Source organism: Halichoerus grypus, chromosome 1 (assembly GCF_964656455.1).
Source record: "Halichoerus grypus chromosome 1, mHalGry1.hap1.1, whole genome shotgun sequence".
Classification (NCBI taxonomy): Eukaryota; Metazoa; Chordata; class Mammalia; order Carnivora; family Phocidae; genus Halichoerus; species Halichoerus grypus.
Genome location: NC_135712.1, coordinates 15,607,060 through 15,633,559, shown reverse-complemented (window position 1 = coordinate 15,633,559; position 26,500 = coordinate 15,607,060). Strand labels below are relative to the sequence as shown.

The 26,500-nt window shown below is 39.2% G+C and overlaps 1 protein-coding gene across 6 annotated transcripts in view; it reads right to left on the bottom strand.

Moving 5' to 3' along the window:
• GRIK1 (glutamate ionotropic receptor kainate type subunit 1) overlaps nucleotides 1-26,500 on the bottom strand; it is a 376,698-nt gene that overhangs the window by 107,798 nt on the left and 242,400 nt on the right. For all 6 annotated transcript variants that reach the window (XM_078054385.1, XM_036111233.2, XM_078054366.1 and 3 more), the window contains exon 4: nucleotides 17,105-17,286. In XM_078054385.1, coding sequence (XP_077910511.1) covers nucleotides 17,105-17,286 — 182 coding nt within the window. The remainder of the gene's footprint in view (nucleotides 1-17,104; nucleotides 17,287-26,500) is intronic.

The window sequence follows — 26,500 nt, the reverse complement described above, 5'->3', positions numbered from 1 at the left end:
CTCCATCCAGTGTTCTTTCATTAGACGATCTTTCATATGTTCGATCTTCATTGAAGTGGTAGGTCTAATTTAAATGTAAAAAAATTAAAAATAGCTTATGCGCAACAAATTTAATATTTGGATCTGACCTTAATAACAGTGTTTTGCTGTCCTTATTGACTAAGTGTCTAAGTAACCCTATGCTCAGATAGATATTTTATTGATCTCCTTAGCTTTAATACTTATCATACTGCCTCAGAGAAGAACTCATTAAATGTTGAATTGCAATACTGGTATGTAGATATATTTAAAAGAGGTTTTATACATATGCATATCTCTAAAGCCTTTCTCTCTACTGCTTTCCCATCTTATCCCACAGTATGAGTAGGGGAAAAGAGGATTTGTTTATAGATAGAAGGATGGGGACTCTTCTTGTACAAATGTCACCCTGCCTCTTAATTTTGATCCTCAGTTACCTCTTGGGATCTTGACAGTTCCAGACATTCTGTGTGTATTGTTTTTACCTGGTAGGGAGGGGGGAAAAGAAGTGAAGAGAAAGGACAACGGTTCTAGGTAGAGTAAGTTTATTAAAATGTGATCTTACTTTTAGATTCCTGGAAATGGTGTCCACTGAGAAGAAACAGTTGCAAATGATTTGGAGATAAGGAAAGGTTTCTGTATCTTCTAAATCAAGGGTATCACCTTCCTTGGGTGGGGGGAGGTCAGCAAAGGACTATTTGGGTGCCATTTCTTGGTATTTGTATAGAAATAAACAGAGAAGTCTCAGAAATAAAATTTCCAAGGCAGTTTTCCCCACAACTCTGATAAACTCTGAATGCAAATGAGAATCCCCTCTGGAAGTTTTAAAATCAGATATTCTTCGACTCCATCACAGAGACACCCTGAACTGGAATTCCTCAGAGAAGAGCCTGGGTTTCTGTATTTCACAGCAGTGCTTGAGAAACACACTCCGTGGAAAACATGTCCACTCACACCAAAGAACAGGCTTTCATAACTTCAACTGAAGAGATGGATTGAAAGGTCTCAGGAAAGACAACAGCGTGTTATCAGAGGTCCTAGAAAGTGCCTAAGATATGTAAACTCGAATGATTTTGCATGAGAAGGGATACAGAATGAAGAGGGTATTCCATGACAGCACAGGACACACCAATCCTGCACTTCTTTTGCCCTCTCTGCTAATGTGGAGACCAGAGGAATATTTAGTGCAATTGTAATGTCATGAAGGTAAGACAAATGACAGGAAACTCTGAATCATGAGCCCACCGTGTGTAAGTCACTCCTATGGTGGTAACAAGACCAGGCGCACAAAAGAATTTTAAAAAGGGTAGAATTGCTTTAGGGCCATCAATAACGTTTAAAGCTATGCATAGTGAGGTCTTGTTAGCTGGTCTCTTATATCATCGGAGCATAAGGAGCTAACCTGCTGGGGTCAGTCAGGAATCCAATTTTTCACTTTAGTCATTAGATAGTGTAATTGCAGTCAAGACTACCTCTTCAGAGAGGACGGGGCAAATTTTATGTCAAGATAGAGAGCTAGACATTAAGATTTAAAATATTGTTTCTGAAACTGAAAAAGAAACAAAAAGGCACCTCAATATTTAGCTTTTCACTTGGGCTGACTTTTCTTTTAAAATTTGGTTATGGAGACATTTGGTCAGCAATGGAGGGCATAGGCTTCTCCCCCGCTTTTTAAGCAACCATTCAACTAATGCTTCTTATTATTTTTTAACTCCTGGAGGCAAATATTCGTTTGATATACCTCTTATTTAATGTAAGAAAAAAGTTATGAAGATGCAGTGAATATTCAGCTAACAGGTCTACTTTTATTGCAGAAAGAACCGTTGGGTCCTCTGAGTATGCCTTTCATTTAGCACACTAGAAAAATCTCTGTTCTTGACTTTCCTGCCTGGTGCCTGGGTCAGTCCTCCTGGTTCTTCCCTTGAATATCTTAGAAACGGTAATTAAGAAACAGGTAGAGTCCAGCAACCCTCAGTTTTTTTCCTGAGATTAAGAATTCCTCAAAAACTAATGATGTAATGTATGGTGATTAACATAACAATAAAAAAGAAAGAAAGAAACAGGTAGAGTCATGAATCATTCACCTGCCACCTTTGTGGACTCTCTAGGACACAGGTGAATGAAAAGCTTCTGGGTAAGGATAAAGCCGTGGCACCAAAAGTGATGGTTTGAAAACAACTGTCCATGTGAGAGTCTGTGGACTGGTTGGGGCCAGCATCTCTGTTGTTTAATAGTAGTATACTTTATAAATAAAAGTACTGCATTCACATGACGATTTTCTCTCTGCATGTTGGTATTTCAACTAAAAGTCATTAGGGATTAAGAAAATGTCACATCAAGATAAATGTCAGTTTTTCAAATAAAAAAGTGTAATCATGATATGGGGAGTTTTCTAATCTTTGCAAAACTGACTTTTTCCTTAGAAAAACTACCTTCTTTGAATTTTGATAGTGTACTTGTCTGCCAGACTAAGCGGGAGGTGCTGACCTAGGCAATGTATACTTTACCAAGGCAGTATTGCTAGAAACTAGCTCTGGCTATCTTTAAATCATTTTTTAATAGCACAAAACACATCACATCACACACACTAATGCGTAGTAAGTGTGGCCGTCAATACTATTCATACTGATGGGATATTATCCTTCATTGCTTCCACTAATATGTTCTTTTAATAATGGTTGTTTCTTAACAGAATTATTCTTATTAAATAACCCTTGACATCATATCATTGACTTAGATTGATAGACAGTAAAAAATCTAGCCCTTTCAATAACATTACATATCTATAAGAGGGATAATACTGAGTATCTACTACTCTTCTTGATTTTAGAAGACCCATAGTTTAGACATAATTTGTGCCATTGCCAATTTCCCAGCTGGAAGGACAAATGGCAGGATTGCATTTCCTGCCCTCTTGTGTTTGGGTGGGGCCATGTGCTGGTTTTGGCCAAGGAGGTAGGAAAGATACTGACATAGGTCATCCTCTAGAGATTTCACCCTGATAGATGACTAACGAGGTTATGAGGGCCATAGCAAGCTGTTTTTGTTCTGAATAGATACAGTTTTCTGTTTCATGAGTATTGCAAGGCATGTAAATGTTCTTTTTTATTACTTTGTTTTGAATGCTGGAGAGTTGAAGGTGAAAATTGTGGGTTTTCCTTTAGCAACAAGAATACAAGGTATATATTCTATGTGTGCCAATGCCATTCAGCTTTGTTTTTCTTATCTAATTTCCCCCCTTCTTTCCAACTCCTCTCCTTTTTTTAAAAAAAGTATTTATCACTTTGTTTCAAATGTATTTTCTAGGCTGAGTTAATTCCTGGTGTAATAAATATATAGCACATAATAAATAATCATGGTTAGGAGAAGCTGAGAGATCTTTTTCTCATAAAGAGGGATGAACTGTTCAGATCTCATGTAGCTGGGCTGGGTTAGAGTAGCAAAAAAGGCCTCCAATAAAATAATATTCAGAGTTAATCATACTCTATGTTCCTGCAGAATCAATTATAAGAACTCAAAAGAGACTGTGATGGTTAATTTTATGTGTTAACTTGACCAAGCCAATGGGTGCCCAGATTAAACATTATTTCTGGGTGTGTCTGTGAGGGTGTTTCCAGATGAGATAAACATTTGAATTGGTAACTCAGCAAAGCAGATGACCCCCCAATGTGGTGGGCATCATCCAGTCCACTGAGACCCTGAATAGAACAGAAAGGCAGAGGAAGGAGGAATGCATCCTTTTTCTTCCTGCCTGACTGCCTGAGCTGGAACTTTGCTTTTCTCCTACTCTTGGACTAAGATTTTCACCACTGGCTCTTCTGGTTCTCAGGCCTCCAGAATCGAACAGGAATTATACCACTGCTTTACTGGATGTTCAGTTTGTGGATGGCAGATTGTGGGTTTTCTCCTCCTCCACAGTCATGTGAACTTATTCCTCATAATAAATCTTTTCATATCTATCTCCTATTTGTTCTGTTTCTCTGGAGAATCCCGATTAACACAGAGAACAATACCAAAAAACTAAATGTCTTGATACTTTGCATATGTATGATATTCCATGCTATCTAGAAAACATAATCCTTAAACCAGCAAGAAGAAGGGTGACTCACACCTATTTGAAGAATTTCTCTGAATTATACTATTATGGAAGTGCCACATGACTATTGTGTTGTTTCAGTAGCTTGAAAATAATTAACTGTTTTCTTCCTTTTGTAGTTAAAATGAATCATCAGAAGATAAAATAAAACTCATTGGCAGTAAACTCTCAAAAGGACAATTCTAATGGTCCCACTGTTATCATTATACCCTGATACATAGTTATTGCACATTAACAATGGCGGCCCCACCTTGGCCCATCTGCTCTCTGGAGCTTTTATAACAGAACACTCATGACCTTGTTGACAGCAGCATTGACTTTCCCTGGTGTAGTCCTGTTGTTCTCGGCAAAGACTATCCCTTGGATTTAGATGGGTTATCACATAAAACCTGAGCAACACAAAGATCATGCTTTAGTTTGTCTTGAGAGCCCTCATTCAAGTCCAGATGAAGATGACCAACATAGTTTGTGGGTTCTAACTTCTGTGGTTGGTTACACAGTTGGCCTACAAGATACCTAGAAAGTCTCTGGGTAAAAGTCTTCCAATAACATGTCCTGGTATCTCAAGAAGCCTGCACCATATTTCAATGTGATCATTTTTTAGAAGGCAATACAGTGCTATGGAGGTAGTAACAAAAAAAATTCTCTACAGATTCTCAGCATCCATTGCTAAGGGCAAGCCACATGTCACAAATAATTGGCATACGCTGCTATCATAGTAGCAGAAACTTAAAATGGAATCTGGAGTGCTCCTGAGCGATTTTGAGTATTCTTCTAATATTTATAAGGGTTTTTATTACTTTTCATTGAAAAATAGGTGTCTTAGAAGTTTATATTGACTAGCCTAAAGTGTATTGCTCCTTTTATAGCCTTCTCAATATTAGGATAAATTCTCAACCATCAGACATGGATTTTAGTCAATAATTCCAAGTGAACAGCTTCCAAATGTATGACATGCAACTTGGCTAAAATAATGGTTTTACCTTAAGATAGAAGTAAGTTATTTCAGCATCAGAATAATCTTCAGGAAATCAGTTGAATGATAACTAGTTTCAAAGCAGTGATTTTAAGAAGAAGGTTTGAGCACTAGGGTTGAGCGCTCTTCCTCACCGGCCAACTGTGGTAGTGTAGGATGCATCTACACTCTCCTTTGAGAAGGATGCTTCTTTGGCCACACACTTTTTCATGTTGGCCATCAGTAGAACAAGCTAGGTGTAAGTAGACCTTGAGATCAGTCTTTATCATGTAAAAAAAGAAAAAAAAAGCTCACGCAAAATAAATGATTATAACCTATATCTACAAAGGTAACACTGAAGTGCCTAGAAAATAGCATTAGGCGTATAGAACTCCTTATGGAGTAGGCTAAATAATGGCCCCATAAAAATGTCCATATCCTCATTTCTAGAATCTATTAAAATGTTACTTTATATGTGAAAAAAGAACTTTTCAGATGTGATTAAGTTAAGGATTTTAATTTCGGGTGGGGTGTGGGCCCAATATAATCACAAGGGTCCTTATAAGATGGAAGGAGGGGGTCAGAAGGCAGAGAGGGTAATGTGAACGTAGAAGGAGGGAAGGCAATTAATGTGGGGCCACAAGCCAAAGAATGAGGACAGCCTTGAAAAGGCAAGGAATTGGATTCTCCCATAAAGAATTCCCCTGGCAGAATGAAATAGGCAACCCTGCCAAAAGGAGAGAGTAAAGATTTTGGAGGATTACATGAACTGAAAGAATAAACTCTCTGCAACATCCAGGGAACACTAGTGGAAAACTGATGTTTAAAAAAGAACACAATGGAAGAAAATTTGAACAGCAAAGTACTGAAAAAATCTACACAAAATACTGAAAAAATCTGGAAAGTTAACAGAGAATAAAGATGTTGAATACATTGTAGTCTTTTTGCAATAAGCGACTTTCATAATGGTGGTAATAAAAACTATACCTCCGGGGCGCCTGGGTGGCTCAGTCGTTAAGCGTCTGCCTTCGGCTCAGGTCATGACCCCAGGGTCCTGGGATCGAGCCCCGCATCGGGCTCCCTGCTCCGCGGGAAGCCTGCTTCTCCCTCTCCCACTCCCCCTGCTTGTGGTTCCTCTCTCGCTGTGTCTCTCTCTGTCAAATAAATAAAATCTTAAAAAAAAAACAAAAAAAACCCTATACCTCCAATTACCCTGAAGATAACTTTTTGAGGGAGAGATGGGCATGCAGCCATTAAATACTGATCTTGCTGGTCTCGTGAGATATCTATAGACTAGCAAAGTCATCGTGAGTCTGGGTCCTATTCTTCAGCTTTTCTGACTTTTTATTTTGTCAATTGATTTAGTAACTATCAGGTTGAGAAACTATATGAGTATTTCTCAGTGTATTAGCATCTCCAGAGAACTTTTAAAAAACACCAATGCCTATACCCCATCTCTAAATATTCTGATTTATTTGGTCTGGGATGCTTTCTAGGCATCGGTATCTGTTCAAAGCTCTCCAGGTAATACTCACATGCGGGCAGAGCTGAGAATCACCTATTTATATTAACCAAACTTATATTTTTAAGCTATAACTATAGTGATCATAGTGACTGTTTTCTGAGTGTTATAAAATGCCCACTGCTATAATAGGTTTTGTTTTTGTTTTTGGGTTTTTTTTTTTTTTTTACATACTACTGGAGAGAAGGTGTTTTCCTCAATTTATAGATTTGAAAGACAGAACATAGTTATAGCAGTTGAATCCAGGTTTGATTTCAATCCTGGGCTCTTTGTGCTATGTTAACTTATTAATTGATAATAGGAGGTATATGTGGCAGGAAAAGTCAATAATTTTTTAAAATATTTTATTTATTTATTTGACAGAGAAAGAGCACAAGCAGGGGGAGTGGCAGGCAGAAGGAGAGGGAGAAGCAGGCTCCCTACTGAGCAAGGAGCCTGATGCAGGGCTCAATCCCAGCAACCTGAGATCATGACCTGAGCCGAAGGCAGAGGCTTAACTGACTGAACCTCCCAGGTGCCCTGGAAAGTCAATAATTTGCACACAGTTTCTTCTGGACTTTGAGAACCCAAATAAAAGCATATGGTTGTTTGGTGAGACCAGAGTTAGAACCACAGAAGTTGGAGTTTTATTATAAGAAATGAACCCATCAAACTAAGCGAACTTGATGAGATGCCCATGTAGTTTCTAGGGAGCCTTCTGTCCAGAGAGCTGGACCTAGCTGTACAAGGTTGTACCTTGATGGTGTTACAGGTTCCATGAGGACCCTCACTCACTCTTCCTCCTTCTGTCAGGATTTCAGACCTACATGGCTATTTCATTACAATATCTCTTTAGATATTAGAATTAATGAGATCCTAATTTTGAATCCCTTTGGTGATATTTGGGAAGACCTTTAATCTCTTTAGTGGAGTAAACTTTCATCAAGAAAGGACAGTTTATAAAAAAAAAAAAAGTAACAGTTTTTTGTTGTTGTTGTTAAAATGTGCCATAGACATAATAATAGATATTTTGTGTACTGAGTGTTATAATGGCAGTGGGTACAAGGTGTGGAGGGCTTTGCATGACATGTGAAATAATGCGTCCTTTTTAAAAAAATTTTTTTATTGTTATGTTAATCACCATACATTACATCATTAGTTTTTGATGTAGTGTTCCATGATTCATTGTGCATAACACCCAGTGCTCTATGCAGAACGTGCCCTCTTTAATACCCATCACCAGGCTAACCCATCCCCCCACCCCCCTCCCCTCTAGAACCCTCAGTTTGTTTTTCAGAGTCCATTGTCTCTCATGGTTCGTCTCCCCCTCCGATGTCCCCCCGTTCATTCTTCCCCTCCTGCTATCTTCTTCTTCTTCTTCTTCTTTTTTTTTTCTTAACATACATTGCATTATTTGTTTCGGAGGTACTTAAGGCAATGTGGGCATGGTGGTCGGGCATTCATATGACCTCACTGATATGAGGAATTCTTAATCTCAGGAAACAAACTGAGGGTTGCTGGAGTGGGGGTGGGGTGGGAGGGATGGGGTGACTGGGCGATAGACACTGGGGAGGGTATGTGCTCTGGTAAGCACTGTGAATTGTGCAAGACTGTTGAATCTCAGATCTGTGCCTCTGAAACAAATAATGCAATATATGTTAAGAAAAAAAAAAAAGAAGAAGATAGCAGGAGGGGAAGAATGAAGGGGGGGAAATCGGAGGGGGAGACGAACCATGAGAGACGATGGACTCTGAAAAACAAACTGAGGGTTCTAGAGGGAGGGGGGTGGGAGGATGGGTTAGCTTGGTGATGGGTATTAAAGAGGGCACGTTCTGCATGGAGCACTGGGTGTTATGCACAAACAATGAATCATGGAACACTACATCAAAAACTAATGATGTAATGTATGGTGATTAACATAACAATAAAAAAATTAAAAAAAAGAATTTCAAATGAGAGGTATAAGGTCATCTATTTTATTTGGAATAACAGTTTTTGAGGCTACATGGATGTTGGATGGGGAAAAAGGTGGGGGTTCATGACAGGGCGATCAACTGTAGTGTAGTAGAAAGATGATGATAGAGATGGAGAAAAAGAGGTTGAATCCGAAACATATTCAGAAAGCAGAAGCTACAACATTTGGTAACTCACAAATAGGAAGGGTAAGGTAGAGTCAAGTGAACTCCTAGGTCTCTGGCTTGAGCAATTGGTTGGTGTTTCTGGCCACCAAGACAGGGGCAGGAGGAGAAAGTGGTTGGCTGGAGGAAGAAAAGGAGGAAGATGTAGTGTGTTAAGTTTGGTGTGGAGATTTAATGACATCAGGCAAGATATGATAGAGAGACTTGGGAAGTCAGGCTGAGAGGAGGTTTGGGGACCATTGTTGTGACAAAGTGTAGGAGATAATGCAGTGACAAGGTTAGCAGTGGGAAGCACTGTATCACTCTTGTGGTTTTGCCTAGGCACAATACCACTGATGATATTGATGATGGTAATCTCTCACATGTGGGCTATTTCATGCATCAGTGGCAGGCTTAATGCCTTATAGGCATTGTCATGTTTAACTTCTCTCAGAACAACGTGAGATATGTACTATGACATTCCCATTTTACCGATATAGCAAATAATGAATTACAAGGTCCTCTGCTAAAGGATCTCATCCAATACATTGGAGTTTTTCATTATATTTTATTCCCCCTCTATCTTGGCATAGTCTTTATCACATACAAAACATCTAATACATGCTAGCTGAATAAATGGTGAAATTTACATCCTACAGGGTCACCCTTAAGCAGAAAGGATTTGGCTAACAGTCCTGGGGAAAGTAGGGTGGGAAGATTCTTTTGGTAAAATCTTACATTTATGAAGTGTTGAAGAACCTGATGTGGTTAACATAGCAAAGTGAGTTTTAACCTACTCCAGTCTTCAGGCTTCTTTAGAGAACCTGATATAAGCTATGGATCCTTTCTCCTGAAAAAGGCACATTGAGGGGAATGAACATCCCCAAAATTTTGAATAAAGCTGAGGTTCACTAATCCTGCTAAAGGTTTATGACATGCTTTGATGTACACATATTCAAATTATTTACATGCTTTCTTCTAAATTACCTCCACTTCTATTGCAAGGATAATTTCTCTTATCACCTATTACAGCCAAATTCTGATGTAGCTGGAATTAAGCATTACAGTATTTCTGAGGCATGCATGTGATTTTTATTACCTCCTAATTCAGATAGAAACAAATCTATACCCTTTTCCAAATCTACTGTTTGGAAGTTTTTGCGAGTATGCAAACGGGCATCCTGTGCACTAAGAATGTGGACACATTGCAAATCCCTTCATTACATTGTTAGTTATCCACAGAGCTCAATTAATTCTTGTGCATATTAAGTAACATACCCATATCTATGAAACACTCCTTACAACCAGAACTAACTCTGTGCTCAGGAAATGTAAATAGATTTTAGTCTCAGCCTGAGAGAAACAATTAGGATGAGAATGTGCTGCCAAAATAATTATATGATATACTACAAATTATCATCAGTTAAAATAAATTGAGAATCATCATTATTACATTGTCAGGATTTAGCCAAAGTAATGAACTTCCCATCAGTTAACTGTCTCAAAGACTACCAAAGGACTCTAGGAACTTAAAAAAAAAATGAACGGCTTAATTATTTCCCCATTTCTTTGAAAGCTTACTAAGTCCAAGGCAATGTGCAAATTCTTTATGTTTGGACACTGGGAAGAGGATTCTTGATCATTTCTATGCATGGAGGCTCAGAGCAGAAGAGAACCTTAGCAAGATTAGAATCCAACAATCCTATTTTACAGATGAAGTGACTGGGTTGAAGAAGAATCAACAGACTTGCTCAAAGTAGCATATTTAAAGGACCTAAGAAACTCAGACCATTGGCATGTTAAGCCCTGGTTTGAAATTCCATTAGGTGGACTTCATTTGTCTCATCTGTAACATGGGATATTTTGAGAGGATAAGAAGACATTCCAGTCATATGCATAGCATAGTCTGGCACGTAGTGAGTGCCCAATGAATGACAATTATTTTATTCTATTAGAGCAAGAGCAGAATTTGCAACTGCATCTACCAACCTTTAGTCTAAGACTCTAGTCCCAGTCCCTTTCTGCTTTAGAAATGAGTTTCCCCATCTTTCACCAGTCTGTGGGCATTGGATAGCCACATTCTGTGACTTTCATTTTCAAGCTCTCTTTTACTCAAGGGGGCAGGGAGTTATTTTTTTCTTGTTGTTTTTACTGTTGTATCTTTCTCACCTTCATCAGTGCTCAACAAATAAGTGTTAAATGAAAGAGTGAATTTTCTACTGTGTCTCTACCACATTCTCTCCTTGGCTTCAATCTAATCACCATTTCTTGAGGACTTATGTAAACTAGACAAATGACTGGATGTTGGAGAATAGAATGAAACAATTGCATCAAAGGAGTACAAAGCTGAACTAGAATGTGTTCCACGTTCTATTGCGAGGAGAATCAGTTGGCATCTTGGTGTACATAAGAGCAGCATACTGGGATTTTTTTTTTTTTTTTTCACTTTTAAATCCTGAGGTAAGTTTCGAATCCCAGCCTAGCCACTGCTGACTCTGTGACCTTGGGCAAGTTACAAAATCTCTCTGAGCTCTGTCAGTTTCTTGTGCACAGAATTTTCTCATAAAAATTAAGTGAGTGATGCATTTTATCTGCTTATCACAGTACCTGGCACACAGAAAGTTCTGTAAAAGTAGTTTTTAAGGTCTTTGGCCTATTCTGTGTGTTTATGATTAGAGATGGAGTTGCGTATCTGACTTAGTGGGTGTGGGTTCCAAACACAGGTTTGCAACCTCTTGGCACATCACAGCTCTACTGCTTGACTGGCTGTTTTCTGTGTTGAGAGATGAAGACTGACAGGCTCCTGTCCTGGGGAAACATGAAATGAACCTCTTCTAACCATCTCTGTTTGTCCCGGTCCCAGGCAATAGGCCCAACTTCTATGAGGAAAGAATCAATGCACAAAATTATTTGATGAATCAGCATTGCTGCTGCACATTCTAGTAGAGGGAAGCCAGGCATTAAAAAAATACATTTTCTCCCTGGCCTTGTTTTTATGTTAATTGACAGAAAGGAAAAAACAAAAAACAAAAAAACAAGAGCACACAAATGTTGACAGGAGAAAATGTGATATAATTCCACAAAATATTTTGGTACTAAAATGTTTTATGGAGACTAATGGCTCAATTATAGCTTCATACTCATTGCTATAAGTGTTGTGAGGGGAAAAAAGTCTCTCTTCTGACGCACTTGTTCATGTAAACAAGAGAGCAGGTTTCCTGAGTCAGAAACAGTATGTTCACGCTCAGTATGGCTGCTCTCCAGCTCAGGGACGTGGCCCAGCCCTGATGCAGCTTCCCTGCTGGATGGAGCATCACAGCATTCCCTCCCTTTCTATCAGGGACGAATTAGGATTCCGACTAGCGTGCTTGAAATTGTGACTTGCTTTCTCAATCCTATTACAGGATTTGAAAGTGATTATGCATTTCTCTGAAGAGGCAAATTTATTTTCAGGAAGTGGAATTGTAGGCTGAAATGCGTTACAGTTCTTAAAAATATAGGATTTCAGGGGTTGAATAAAATCTTCCTTTGAGGAAACTGAGGCATAGAAGAGCAACTCGTTCAAATGTCTTGGCAGAGTTGAGAGTATAGTACACTGAGTCAGGTGGAAGGGAAGTGATTTTGGAGATTGCTTTTATCAAGAGCTTCTAGTACAGTTCTTGGATCATTCATTCATCCTTTCCCTTTATACATTCAACAGAGCAGTGTTGAGTGCTATGTGTCAAGTAATGTTGTACCTGCTCAGGATTTGGGGGAACAAGACAAAGGAGGTTTCTATCCTCTTGGAGGTTATAGTATTGTAGGGAATATGGACAACAAATGAGTCAATGCCTGGATCTTTGGATTAAGAGCATGCTCATTACATGGTAGATGAAATTATTACTATCTCTGAGCTTCATTTTTTTGTGTGCAAAAGAGGGATAATACTAATTATACCAAACGCTGTTGTGTAAATTAAAGGAGATGGTTGCTTATCACTCAACATGGCACTGGGCACATTTTAAGCGTGCTGGTACAGAGTCTTCTTATCTTGTTCCTTATCTTTAAATTCACTTCCCATCAGCCACTCTCTTGGTAGAATCACACTCAGAAGCAAACAAGGGTGCAGATAAGGTGGGCACTGGAGAGTCAGTGGGAAGAGAGTGGGACTTGGAGGAAGTAAAAGCGAGGAGTTGCAAGGACTGGGGGTGTCCACGCTGGAGACAGGCTGGGAGACGGGAGTATCCTTGTGAAGCAGCAGGACACCAGCTGGGAGGTGGCAGATGGGCAGGGAGAGAAGAGGACACCAAGTGATGGGATGGGACCCCTGTGTGTGCTGCTGGTTGCTGGGGCCACTCTTAGGCTACAGAAATTCACGAAGACAGATCATTCATACGAAATCTCTGTTCCTCTGTAGCCTAATCAAGTCTTGACATTTGAATTTCTAACTAATTTTTGGGAAATAACTTTTCAGATTCTGATCATATAGCACTTGTTCAATATGAATAGAAATAATTACTTTGTTGGAGTGATTAGAATAACTATAGACTTTCCCCCAATTTTTACTTTTAGATAGATGTCAGATATCTTCTTTAAAGTGCATTTGATTTCTTTTTTTTTCTGAAGAATCATTAAAAAGTAGTAAAATATGATGAAGGTGCAGGGAAATGCACGGAAATAATGGGAAATGTGCTTGAGAAGAAAGTCAAGTTGACCTGGCAGAGAAAATTTTATCAGCAATGATTTTAGTCACCAAAAAAGCGGGAGCTGTTAATATTAATTTCATCTGAAGGAGACTAGCAGCAAGTGGTTGTGTTTTTTTCAGACGTTTCTGGAAGCCTGTTTCGAAATGGAATGGCTTATCCATTCTGAATGGGGGCCCTGCACGGTAAAATGTGCACACAGGCTCTGAGAATAGGTGGTCCGGAGACCATGAGGCAGCCTGGCTACTCAGAGCGTGACCTCATCAGGGCACTTAACCTATCTGAGCTTTAGTTTCTTCAACTCTGAACTGAGAATACCAAATTTACCCCAGGGGTTATTTGAGGCTTCATAAGACAGTATATAGGATGCCAGGCACCATCATTTGCACCTCAGTAGAAGAGGTAGGAAGAGATTGGTTGAATGGTGGCCAGAATTAGGACCTTGAACTCCTGCAGTCTTCAGCTTCCCTGGGGACAAGCTTGGCAGACAGAAGGAAGGTCTCTTTGTTTCTACAGCTTGTTGCCAAAGCCAATGGGTCAAGTCAAACTGGATCACACAGAGCACTGGGCCTCATTTTGACCAGAATAGAAAGTCCTGAGGTCTTCAATCTCACTTTCCAACCACACAGCTTCTTGGAGGTCCAGATTAAACCCAGTTAAACCAATCTGGAGGATCTTCATGGCAACCTGGATCCTCTGGTGTGATTTCAGAGTGACGGTATTTTCACATACAGTAAGGGAGGGGTTTTATGCTGGAACATTTTAAAAGGCTCTCCCCTCCCCCAACATTTGTAGTTCATTAGTCTACAACAAAAGGTGGATGAACATGCTCTTTAGTAGTTTCCCCCAATACCTCACAGCAATCTTACCACACACATGATGAGGAAAAGTAAACACAAGATAGAATACGATATGGCACAGAATAAAGGCAAAAGGTTTCGTGTCAATGTTTAGAACAAAGCTGAACTAATCCCTCTCCCTCTTACCCTCGGCAGACATTTCTTGGGAGTGCTTCACTAAGAAGGTTTTTTTTTTTCTTGGTTTGTTGTTTAAAAAATTGATCTCTGAATGATGTAATCTCTATGCTACCAGGAAAGAGCCACTTTCATCAAAGGAACATCATATCCATATTTATTGAAATAGAGGAGAAACTCTAGCAGCTCTTTCCCAGACTTGCCCATTCCAAGCCTGTGCTTTGGGAGAGAAGTAGCCCGTTATGTGAGCCAAATGGGTAACTCACCAAGAGAAGCCTTGTCAGCAAATCCTTCTCTTAAATGTAATGGAAGTCCCCAGTCTCTGTTATAACACGCTCCTGGGAAGAAATACTTCTTGGCATTTTGAGGGCTACACATAAAATCTGGGTGTTTTTCTCAGTTCTGGTTCATACCCTATTACACACTTTAATGGACTGTACTGAAATTCTCAAATGAAGCCTTAAGATAAAGTGCCGCTGACTGTATTTATTTTACCTTTAAAGTGCGCTGTTGACATCACTGCAACATGCTTGTTTTCTTTACTGAGATATCATTATAATTATAATATCTAAGATTTGTTAACGCAACTGTAGTCTAGAAGTAGGTAACACATATTCTCCACCTAACTGGAAAAGCAACATTTCATAGTGGACAAGGTGCAGTGTGGGATAGAGGCAGCTGAGTTCCAGTTTCTTGCTCCTCTCAAGTGAGAGGATTAGCCTTGATGATGTCTAAGATTTTTTTTTTTCTTTTTTTTTTTTAAGTAGACTCCATGCCCAGCATGGAGCCCAATGGGGGTTTGAATTCACAACCCTGAGATCGAGACTGGAGCTGACATCAAGAGTCGGACGCTTAACCGACTGAGCCGACTGAGCCACCCAGGCGCCGCCCTAAGATTGTTTTTGACTGCAACTTTAAATATGTTCTATGACTTGAAATAGATTTTTACTGTAATCATCCAGGAGATAATAGAAACCTCTAGTCAACTTTCCTGATTGTTTACTTGCAGTGAAATTAAAAACTCAACTCTGAACTCAATGGCTTCAGAGAGATGCCCTTCAAGTATGAGATCCAACACTGGAGAGTCAGGTAGGATGGCTGCTCTAAGAGCTCTCCCAAGTGGTTTGGAAATCCACAGCTCTACATTTGTGCGGAGGGGTTGATCTACTTATCAAAGTAGTGCCCACTGTCAGTCAACCACATAGCACATCCCAAACCTATTAAACTAGGGACTATAATAATAGTTTGTGTCATTTCAGATAAGAACATTGCCTTTTGCCACAGTAACTGCTTAAATTAAATACAAAGAGACACCCATTTAAGGCCACGTAAATATGACCTGGCTATTTTTTCCCATGTTCCTCCAAATTCATCCCTTGATCTTTTATTAATGCCTCTATTTTAAGCATCTGGCTAGCCTTTTCCATTTTCTTTGTCTATACCAGAGTTTCTCAACCTCAGCACTACTGGTATCTTAGGGTATACATCTCTCTGTTGTGGGGGATGTCCAGTGCATGACAGAATGTTTAGTAGCATCCCTGGCCTCTAATTACTAGTTGCCAGGAGAGTACCACTGTCCCCTATATGACAACCAAAAATGTGTCCGGACATTGCCAAAAGTCCCCGAGGGTACAAAATCCCTCTGCGCTGAGGACCACTGGTCTATGCTTTATCTTTCTTTTTTTTTTTTTTTTAAGATTTTATTTATTTATTTGACAGAGAGAGAAAGCGAGAGAGGGAACACGGCAGGGGGAGTGGGAGAGGGAGAAGCAGGCTTCCCGCCGAGCAGGGAGCCCGATGCGGGGCTCGATCCCAGGACCCCGAGATCATGACCTGAGCCGAAGGCAGTCACTTAACCGACTGAGCCACCCAGGCGCCCCAATGCTTTATCTTTTTTAATTCTGAATTTTCTTTTTTTTTTTTTTAGATTTTTTATTTATTTATTTGACAGATAGAGACACAGTGAGAGAGGGAACACAAGCAGGGGAGTGGGAGGGGGAAGCAGGCTTCCCGCTGAGCAGGGAGCCCGATGCGGGGCTGGATCCCAGGACGCTGGGATCATGACCTGAGCTGAAGGCAGACGCTTAACGACTGAGCCACCCAGGCGCCCCTAATTCTGAATTTTCTTTTGTGAGCATAAGACCAGTGCTATATCCCGAAGTTCTCAAAAGTGATTACCCTGTTGTTATTATTCCTAACATTACTAAATCTTTCATTTACATACGATTTCATAATTTATCAAGTGTTTCCACCCACATTATTCAACAAGATTAATGCATGGCAGCTCATTGTCTGTGACAAGTTAGAAGAGAGAAGCATCTTTTCTTTGTTGTCCCTGTGCCCCCTTTTCACTATGCTCAGAATCATGTATGTTTGACAAAAGAGGTCTTGCCATGAGGAAGATATATTTAGGACAAGTCAGGTGTTATGTAAATGAAATCTGCTCAGTCTTTTCAAGAGATGTAAAGAAAAGATGCTTAATCACCTTGAAATGTCATCCTTCTCTGTTGATAGGATCTACATGCCTCCCAATACATAGGACCCCACATCTACAACTATATATAACAGGTGGCTTCTTTGAATTCCCTGAGCCCTATGAACTCCCTGAATCCTTTAAAAGGGCTCCTAAAGCTGCCTCAGCCTAAACCGGACTTCTGCAGTTTTATCATGCTGCACTAAGTGAAACCAGATGGCATTTTTGAGAAAGGGAAATCAACAAATCCACACCCCCCCAACTTTACCTCTTCCCCGCCGCTCTTACCTGCTTAAGGATTTCGGCAGCTGTTCCATGTGAACAATCAAATATCACATAGAACTCCTTGCCCTTCTTCATCTCCTTGAGTAAAGGCTTGGCATCTTTATTCCCAGAGGGCAGCTGGCGGATTTTGATTTTAATGTTATATCTGGAGGGAGCTTTGATGAGCTCTTGCAGACGAATGAGACCTAGAAAATGACATCCCATCATGCAACAGACTGTTCTGTCTAAAGAGGATTTGTTTATTGCCATTTACAGTCAAACTCATATCATTCCCAAAATGTATCAAGTGGTACCTTCCTAAAGGTTACACTATTGACTTCTCTTTTTTTTTAAAATTTTATTAATTTTTTTCAGAGAGAGACACATCGAGAGAGGGAACATAAGCAGGGGGAGTGGGAGAGGGAGAAGCAGGCTCCCCGCGGAGCAGGGAGCCCGATGCGGGGCTCGATCCCAAGACCCTGGGATCATGACCTGAGCCGAAGGCAGATGCTTAACGACTGAGCCACCCGGGCGCCCCTACACTATTAACTTCTCATTTGTCATTTCCCTTTCCCTTTCCCTTGTGGTGGATTATACGGTATTTTCCTTTTGTGGGCATGTGTGATTTGGAAACACAGTTTTCCTAAGTGAATGTTGAATTTTGTTAAATGCAATTGTCCTCTCCAGCTTTTGGCCAACACCACAAATCTTTAATAAACCAAGTCTGTAACTGTAAAACTTTTGTAAACAAAAGTTGCTTAAAGTTTCCAAAGGTGTTCAATGAAATGGATAATGCTTGCTTAAAACAAAACAAAACAAAACAAAACAGACAATAGAATACTAGAATTTCTTGGGGCTGTAAACCTCTGTAAACTTTTCATCAAGTATTTATGTATAGCATACTCTTTTCCAGCTAATTAGCTGGGTTTTCTATATAATTTTCCAGTTCCTACCATAGAAACTATTTAGAAATGGCTCATCACATCCTCTTTCTAATATGATTGAACATTGAATTGGAAAATCCTTTCTTGATTAAAAAAAGAAGGACCATAGAGTTTTTAGAGATTATATAATAAAAGCAGAAACAAAATTCCTTTAAAATCCACCATTGATAATTTTAAGAAAGTGTATACAGCCAACTAACTTGACAGAGAATATTTGATTCACTACAAGTGTGAATCTACTGAGCTGCACCATTTTTTAATAGACACACTTTACTGGGGTAAGGCAAACTGCTATATAAAGCCTCCGTCTTATTTCCCCTAACATTAACTTATGATTGCTACACTGCATGATGTTGCCTATCACTCGAGGACTCTCATCACATTGGAAAATTGAAATTTTTTTTTTTATTACACAGTTCTGTGTCTTTAGGATTTGTCAACTTCAAGTAATCAATATTAAGTTTTATCAGTATTCAGATGGAAACTTTGGTATGCCCTGTCGTGGATGCCAGCCACCTCGGGACTTGATACATTTCTTTCATTTTCTTGTTTTATTTATTTAGTTATCCACCCCCTCCACCCAAGCTACATTTTTGTGGCTCAGATGTTAAAAGATTTCTCTAACATCTTGGATAGGTTACGATCTGAAGTACATACAGTAACTTTCTAATTAAGCTGTTCTTCAGAGTCTAATGGATGCAAGCAATTGCGGTGGGGGGGGCGGGTTTGGTAGTGGTTAGGATCTGTAGAACCATAACAAGATTTATTGCTCATCATTTAAAAAAAATTTTTACATAATAATTGAAATTGTTGGAATGTAGTTTTCATGGACTCTTGCTTTTTTTCAAACCAATCAGTGTGGTTGAAGGCTCTCAAGTATCAGTAATGAGCCACTTATCCTCTTCGCTTCTGGGATCACTAGTCCTGAGCCACTGATGAGTATTAAAAATGGAAGAAAACCGAGCACATGGGCTTGCATAGTTGTTAATCCTCCAGTAATTCTGTGAAGTAAGCATTACTAACTTCATTATTTCCAACAAGGAAACTGAGGCTCAGAGCAGTTAAGTAACTTGTCAGGGTCACAAAGATAGTTAGGAGGAGCCATTAGTTCAAATTTTCTGTGAGTCCAGTACTCAATCTTTCTACCTTACAGTCCAGCCTTACAAACAGATTGCTGGTCCTGAGGGAACAGAGATAATTTTGGATTATTTGATAAGACGGGAAAAAAAATAGAAACATGGACCCACTCTCCTTTCTTCTTTACTCCTGGCTACTTGGATCTCATTTTTTTTTTCTTTTTTCTTATACTGGAGCATGACCACAAAGGAGATCAATGTGGCCTTTAAATAAGATGGGAAAACCATTTAAAAAGTGCATTTCATGTGCTGCAACAAACTGCTCTTTTGTTCTTTGCTGAATGGAATGTCAATATGAAGTGCATCTTCCTATCATGACGACTTACCCATGTTAATGGTATTTTAAAGTTGAATACATTTTCCATTTGTTCATTCATTTTTATGGGAAAACATTTCCTGGATGCTCATTATATGCCAAACCCCATGCTAAACCCAGGGTATGGGACATGAACCCATCTTGCTTTAAGAAAGGGGCTTCAGTTGTTCCTATATGGCTAGAACCATAATAAACAATATACGGGTAATTTGTAACGTAAGTATTGCAATATGTTAGTAATAATCTTGCAGCCTTGTTTTCCAAGTTCATTTCATTTTGATCAGCTCGGTATATTGCATTAATTGTTTCAGGTATTTTCATTACATGAAATCTACCACATGTCCGAGATGATTTAACCTATTTAAGTGTTGAACTGCTAGCAGAACTTGTAAATTTACAGTAATTCAGAATTAGTAAGGAAAACAGTTCACCAGTGTTTAGTTTTATATTGAGATCCTCAGCTTGGAATAAAGTTGTATAAAACGCAAAAGCAAAAGGAAAAAAAAAAAGCCCATAGAAGGATTTCATCCCATCAACTCTTGTGACATCGATGAGTATCAATTACTACTCAATTTTTATAATTCACAAGCTGAGGCTGATGGAGGCTGATGGAGCAACTTGCTCAAGACCCTAAGGTCTTATTAAGGTTCTTAAGTCCAGGACTTGAATCCAGGTCTACCTTCTGACTACCAGTTTCAGACTCTTTTTATCAAATCAGTGGTCCCTCTTGACTTTTAGATTTCAGGTCAACTAACTAACTGACTGAATAACTAACTAACTAGCTAGCTAGCTATATGAATAAGTAACTGGATAAATAAACAGAGAAAGAAAACTTTGGACTAGCATAAAGCATTCAATCTTTAGTTGGCAAATGAGGCCATTAATAGACATTTTGCTCTCTCCTCCTCAAAACAGGTGACCATGCACAGAGTTATTTTAATACCAATAGAGGAGAAAGGAGAACAGCTCAGTACGAAAGACCAGTTTTTAATTGGTCTAAATTTGTCTTTTGGAAATACTCACTACTAAGTCCCTAATTTTTTCAGTTTGTCTGCTTGCAGGTGAATTGGCCTCAGGAAGGAAAAAGCTCAGCAGATTTAAAGATTACAGAGGAAATTGTGGGAAGAAGAATGAGGGTGGAACAGTGAGGTTTACATTTCTCTTCCCAAAGCAATTGTTTGCTTAAAAAAAAAAAAAAAAAGCCTTTCTGCCTTCACTAGCAAACATTGTAGAATTTACAATTTAAAAGCCTTCCCCCACCCACAGGAGAAAAAAATTAGAGAAAGCTTCCCTTTTATTTGCATTTTGCAGCAATCCATCAATTGCAGTTTATTGTAAAGAATAGTTAAAATTTATTTGCTAAACAAAGGGAAAGGAAATTGAAAGCTAATGGTCATGCTGTGTTTGGAAGCTAGCCTTGAGGAGTGACCCAGTGCTCCCAGGATGGGACTCCAGCTGCAGAGGAGGGTTAGGGTGCATGCAAATCTGGTGATGGTGGTAGTCTTTCTAGCCCACCATGGTGGAGGGACTTGAAAAATAAAATGCAGTTAAGGAGACAACCAAACCCAACTGAGGGACATTCTGCAATAAAGCTGACCTGGACTCTTCAAAAATGTCGAGGTCATGAAAGGCAAAGGAAGGCTGAACCAAAGGAGACCAAAGGAGAGTAAAATGAGATGACGACTAAATGCAATGAGTGATCCTGGATTCAAAAAAATCCTGTAAGGGCATTATTGTGTCAATCAGAGAAACTGTAATATGGTGTGTGTCTATCTATCATCTATCTATCTATCTATCTGTCATCTATCTATCTATCTATCTATCTATCTATCTATCTATCTATCATCTATCTATCTATCTATCTATCTATCTATCTATCTATCTAGAGAGAGAGATTGAGAGAGATCGATCAGTGTAGACCCAGCGACCTCCATCAGCCTTTTCCTGTGAGGAGAGGGTGTGGGGTGCGCCGGGGCACAGGTGACTTCTATGAAGGTGGGGAGTCGGGTAAGTTGGCTCTGAGTCCCTTTCATCCAGGTGAATAAAGCTGAAGGGCCCACAACACCATTGGCCAAGGGCAGCACAGGGGGCTCTGTGCCTGGGGCAAAGCCATGTTCTGGAGGGGAAATCATGGTGTCCTCTGGTCACTGGGAAAGCCTCAGTTGTTTAGAACAACCTGCAATGAGCCCTTCTGGCCAGCAAATACCAGCTCCCCTAGACTCTGTCATCTCTGCAGAGCATTCTTTAAGAACTCTTATCCTATTTGTATATAATAGTACTGTATTAGTGTTAAGTTTCCTGTATTTCGTAATTGTAGTGTGGTTATAACCCTAGTTCTTAGGAAATACATACAAATGCATTTAGGGGTGAAAAGGTCATGATGTCTGCCACTTACTATTACAACACTATTACTTACTACTATTATTGTTTATTGTTGCTGTAATTGTTTTATATTGAGAGAATCACAGGGCATTAAAACAAATGTAGCCAAAGGATTACATGATGAACCTAGATGAAAGGCATACAGGAGTTCATTGTACTTTTCTGGCATCTTTTTTCTAAGTTCACCTCTTGCTAAATAAAAAGAGTAAACATGGAGATAGAAAACAACACCGTAAGAGCCTCCTTCCTCCACTCCCACCCCCAGGAATGCAATTGGAAACCACATCTTTGGTTTTAAAAGCACTTCAGAGCAAGGAGCCTGTTTATTTCACCTGAGTTTGAGTTGGGCTCTGCATGTGGAGGTAACTTTCAAAAATGTCCAAATGGCCAATTCTAAACACTAGTTTTGGCCACCTATCCACTCTGTGCACTCAGACATGACACAGAAAAACGCTGATTTGCATGCACAGGGAGTGACTCCGGGAACAGGTGGAGCATATGGAGGAGAAAAAAAAGAAGCTGCTATTTCCAGTGAGGGTTTAAAATTTCCCATTCCTTCTCCTTAAATAATAATAAACTTTGCTACTTACGTTACCCCTTGTATGAAGGATGCTACATGCCTTATAAATATCTTAACAAACCTCAGAATATACCTTCGAGGTGAAAAGGTGTCAGTACTATTTTACAGTAAGGAAAGTGAGACACAATGAGGTTAACTGTTTAGATCAGCACTAAAAATAAGTCACAGATGCCAGGAACTGGGAGGGACCTTAAGGTCAAACCTTTACTTCATGCATGATTCCCCTCCACACAGCTGCTGCTGAACGCCTCTCTATTTGAGAAATTTTCCACCTCACACTGCAGTCCAGTTCATTTCTGGACAGCTTAGTTACATTTAATGAGTATTAGTTCAAAAGAAAAGTACCTATGTTTTCTGGAGTCTTAATCCAATTCCCTGTTCATTAAACCACATCAGTGGGGTTGATGCCATAAAGATGAATGCAGTAAACCATTGGGACCCACAGATAAGATCATACATTTTAAATGTTAATTTCCTCTTCATTTGTACTTAGAAACATGTGAAATGGCATTTCACAGACTTGTTGGTATATTAATATACCCAAATCTAATAGGATTCTTAAGATCTATGTACCCTCCAGAGGTAAGGAAAAATCAGAACTAAGAAATGGAAACGGGTAAGTGAGTGAATTACCTGGGGGAAATATAGCACTTTTAAGTGCAGATCTTCATACATACGATTTTTCAAAAGTGCATCAAAAAAAAAGCTAGAGACTTCCCAAAAGAAAAACTGTCCCTTGATCAAAGGACCTCAAAGAAGAATGTACTCAAAATATTTGAGATGAACTGTGTTGCAGTTAGCTCAACCTGAGTATTTTAGTCTTGAATTCTTGCTGATATCAATGGTAGCTAAAAATAATATACCTCTGTGCACTAAAGATGGGGTTCCAAACAGAATTCTGAAAATTTGAATAGGGTTCTGGGCAGAGGACTGGAGTGGGTGGAAAGGAAGGGTAGAAAAGAGTGAGGACAGAAAAAAAGAAGAACTGCAATTTATTATCTTGTTGGTTCTGAGTGCCAAGGACTTCTATCTCCCAGCTATTTCAGGTGCGATTGTAGGAGGGCTTGTAGCAGAAGTGTTTTGGCTAGCACAAATGGTCATCATAACACAGTGGGGCGAGTTTTGATTGCTGAAAGGGAAAAGAGTTACTTATTGTTTTATTTGGCACTGATTGCCTACTGAATATCTTTCATTTTGGCTTGGTTATTTATACCAAACTGTTAATTTTCTTCAAGGCCAAATATTAGGCCTCTGTCAAGATTCTTGGTTCTGGACAATATATTCTTTCTGTTTTCTATAGAAGATGGAGGGAAAGTAATAAACATAACAAATCGGAGTCACTATTTAAATACAGCCATACAGCCATAAGAGCAGTTATTTCACTTATTCATAGAGTGGTTGAACATATTAAATGAGTTAATTATGCATATTTTTTAAAAGAGCATGTGCCACATAATCAGAACTCAAGAATTTAGTTATTGTGGTACTTGTGGCTCTCATTTCTACTGTGTTTTCTCCTTGAATTTATTGTTTTCCAATCACTAACATTTTTATGTATGTTAATCTTATTTCAAATTAATCCTCATTGTAAATCTTTGAGATAATGTTTCAAGTGATAGTTAATAGCTCTTTATTGTAGGCTGCATTTTAGAAATCTCATGGCTCTGATGTGTTGAGAAAAATGACTTAAGGCAACCATGGATGAAAAAAAAATCTCTTGAGGACTATGTGTTGTGAACTCAGGGCTAGAGGCATCTGGCTGGAACTCATTTCCTTGATGGCCTTATTTAGTCCCATCTATATACTGAGGACTCTCAAATTTGTATCTCCAGCTCACACCACATTTTGAACTCCAGACTTATATATTAGCTGCCTATTCATCACCTTCATTTGAATGTAGTAGATATTACAAATTCAAACTTACCGTGTTTATGACTGAACAAACTTCTGATATCATCCTTATTCCTCCAAAGTAGTTCAATCTATAACCTTCCCCACCTTAGGTGATGTTAACTCCTTCCATTGGCTCAGGCTAAAAAGTTTAGATTCACTCCTGACTCCTCTGTTTCTCTCTCAGCCAGCCTCTACTTCTTCAGGGCATTATGCTAGCTCAACATTTGAAATATTTCTAGAAACTGACAATTTCTTACTCCTCTATTACTTACCTTCCTCAGTTGCCTTGATTTCTCTAGAAGCTACCTATTTTTACCCTTGCCTGCCTGTATTGTATTATCCATACAAGAGCCAGAATGATCTTTTTATGATGTAAATCTGATCATGCCACTCCTCTGCTGTAAACTGTCCAATGGCTTTCCCATTTCATGAAAAGCAGAAGCCCTCCTTGTGGTCTATAAAATCCTCCATGATCTATATGGTGCGTTTCTCTGACCTACTTTCCCACTACCCTTCCCCTCTCACGCTGATCCCACCACACTGGCCTCCTTGTTTGTTTGTTATAAATAAAGATTTGTTGGAACACACCATACTTGTTCATTTGCATGTTGCCTATGGCTGTTTTCTTGCTACCTTGGCAGAGTGAAATTGCCGTGACCATATGACCCACAAAGCTTGAGCTATGTACTATTTGGCCCTTTAGAGAAAAAAGTTTGCTGGTCCCTGTTCTACAGAACTAATTGTGGCTACATTTCACTGAGATTGGCCTTAAAAAAGCAGAAACTGCTGACTATCCTCCACACTGCATTTGGTGCTCAGCTTCTCAGTTCTTTCTGATGTGTGTGAAGGGATAGAAGCCAGGCTTCCACCAGGGGTCTAATGAAGCAAAGGGGATGACCAATGAGCAGCAATTTCTTATTGCCTAGGGTCACCTCTGAAAGTGGGAATCAGAGAGAAGTAGGTGACTGATGGGAAGAACATCCAGGCAACAGAGAGAGAGAGAGAGAGAGAGAGAGAGAGATGAAGTGAAACAAAAATTCACTCCCCCAACAGTTCTCTAGGGTCTTTCTACATTTTCACTTCCAGGATTCTGCCTGCTAGTATTTAGTGAATTGAATTTTGTCCTTAGAGACAAGCACAGTGCTCCCCTTGACTTCAATGGGAGTCATGGACCATCTGGTCCCCCAGACATCTGTGCTAGCTTCAGGCTATTTAACAAACTCCTAAACAAATCCCAATAAAGTGTTCTTTAATGGGTACTTAATTCTGGTGTGAGGGCAGGTGCTGAGCACACCTAAGTCCTTTCTTTTCCTTCAGGTTTACTAAGTTTTCTCCTTTTTATGGCTTGATAATTACTGCAACCAAAACCCTGAGTCAAGTGGTATTAAACCCACTCAAAGGCAAAAGATGTCTACCTTTATTGATCTCAGTTGACCTGTTTACTCTCTGGGTTCCAATTTAATGGCTCAATTGATTATTCATTTACATTTTTAATTTCTTTGTGGGCAAAATCATTTTAACATGAATCATTTCTAACTTAATGGGCAACATACAAACTCATTTGGGATTTTCAACTTTAGCAAGTATTTATTGAGCAACAAGGCTTGGGTGAACTTAATAGGGATGAAAAGCAGATTTCAGTTTCTTGTAAAAAAAAAATGATAGAAATGATAATTTGAGTTTCCTCCTGTGCAAAATCCTCATCACTTATGAGTGCTCACCTGAAATCAGAAGGTTGGTTAGGACATCAACTTTTGTGTTATCCTTTTACAAATTATATTTTGTCTAAATTCAATTTGAAATCTGTAACAGTTATGCTCACACCTTTAGTTGAGCTCTTAAGTTAAATCTAAAAGTTTTAATATCATTCATTAATTTGTTTTCCCTTTAGATGGCCCTGCTTTGCTGGAGATGTAGAAATAGTGAGAAGAATTTGTACTATCGAGGGTACTACATAATAAGAAATAGTATGACTTTATTAGCTCATGCAATTCTCTATTTACAAAGGTAAGCAACATGGAAGATCTGATTACACTTACATTCATAATTGACGGGGAGCAGAATTTCCCAGTCCAGAATGTGTCTCTTTGGCATGGGATTATTATAAGATGTTTATTTTTAAGAAACAACAGACACAGATGAAGCTCTGAAATCTGAGTAGACGTTACC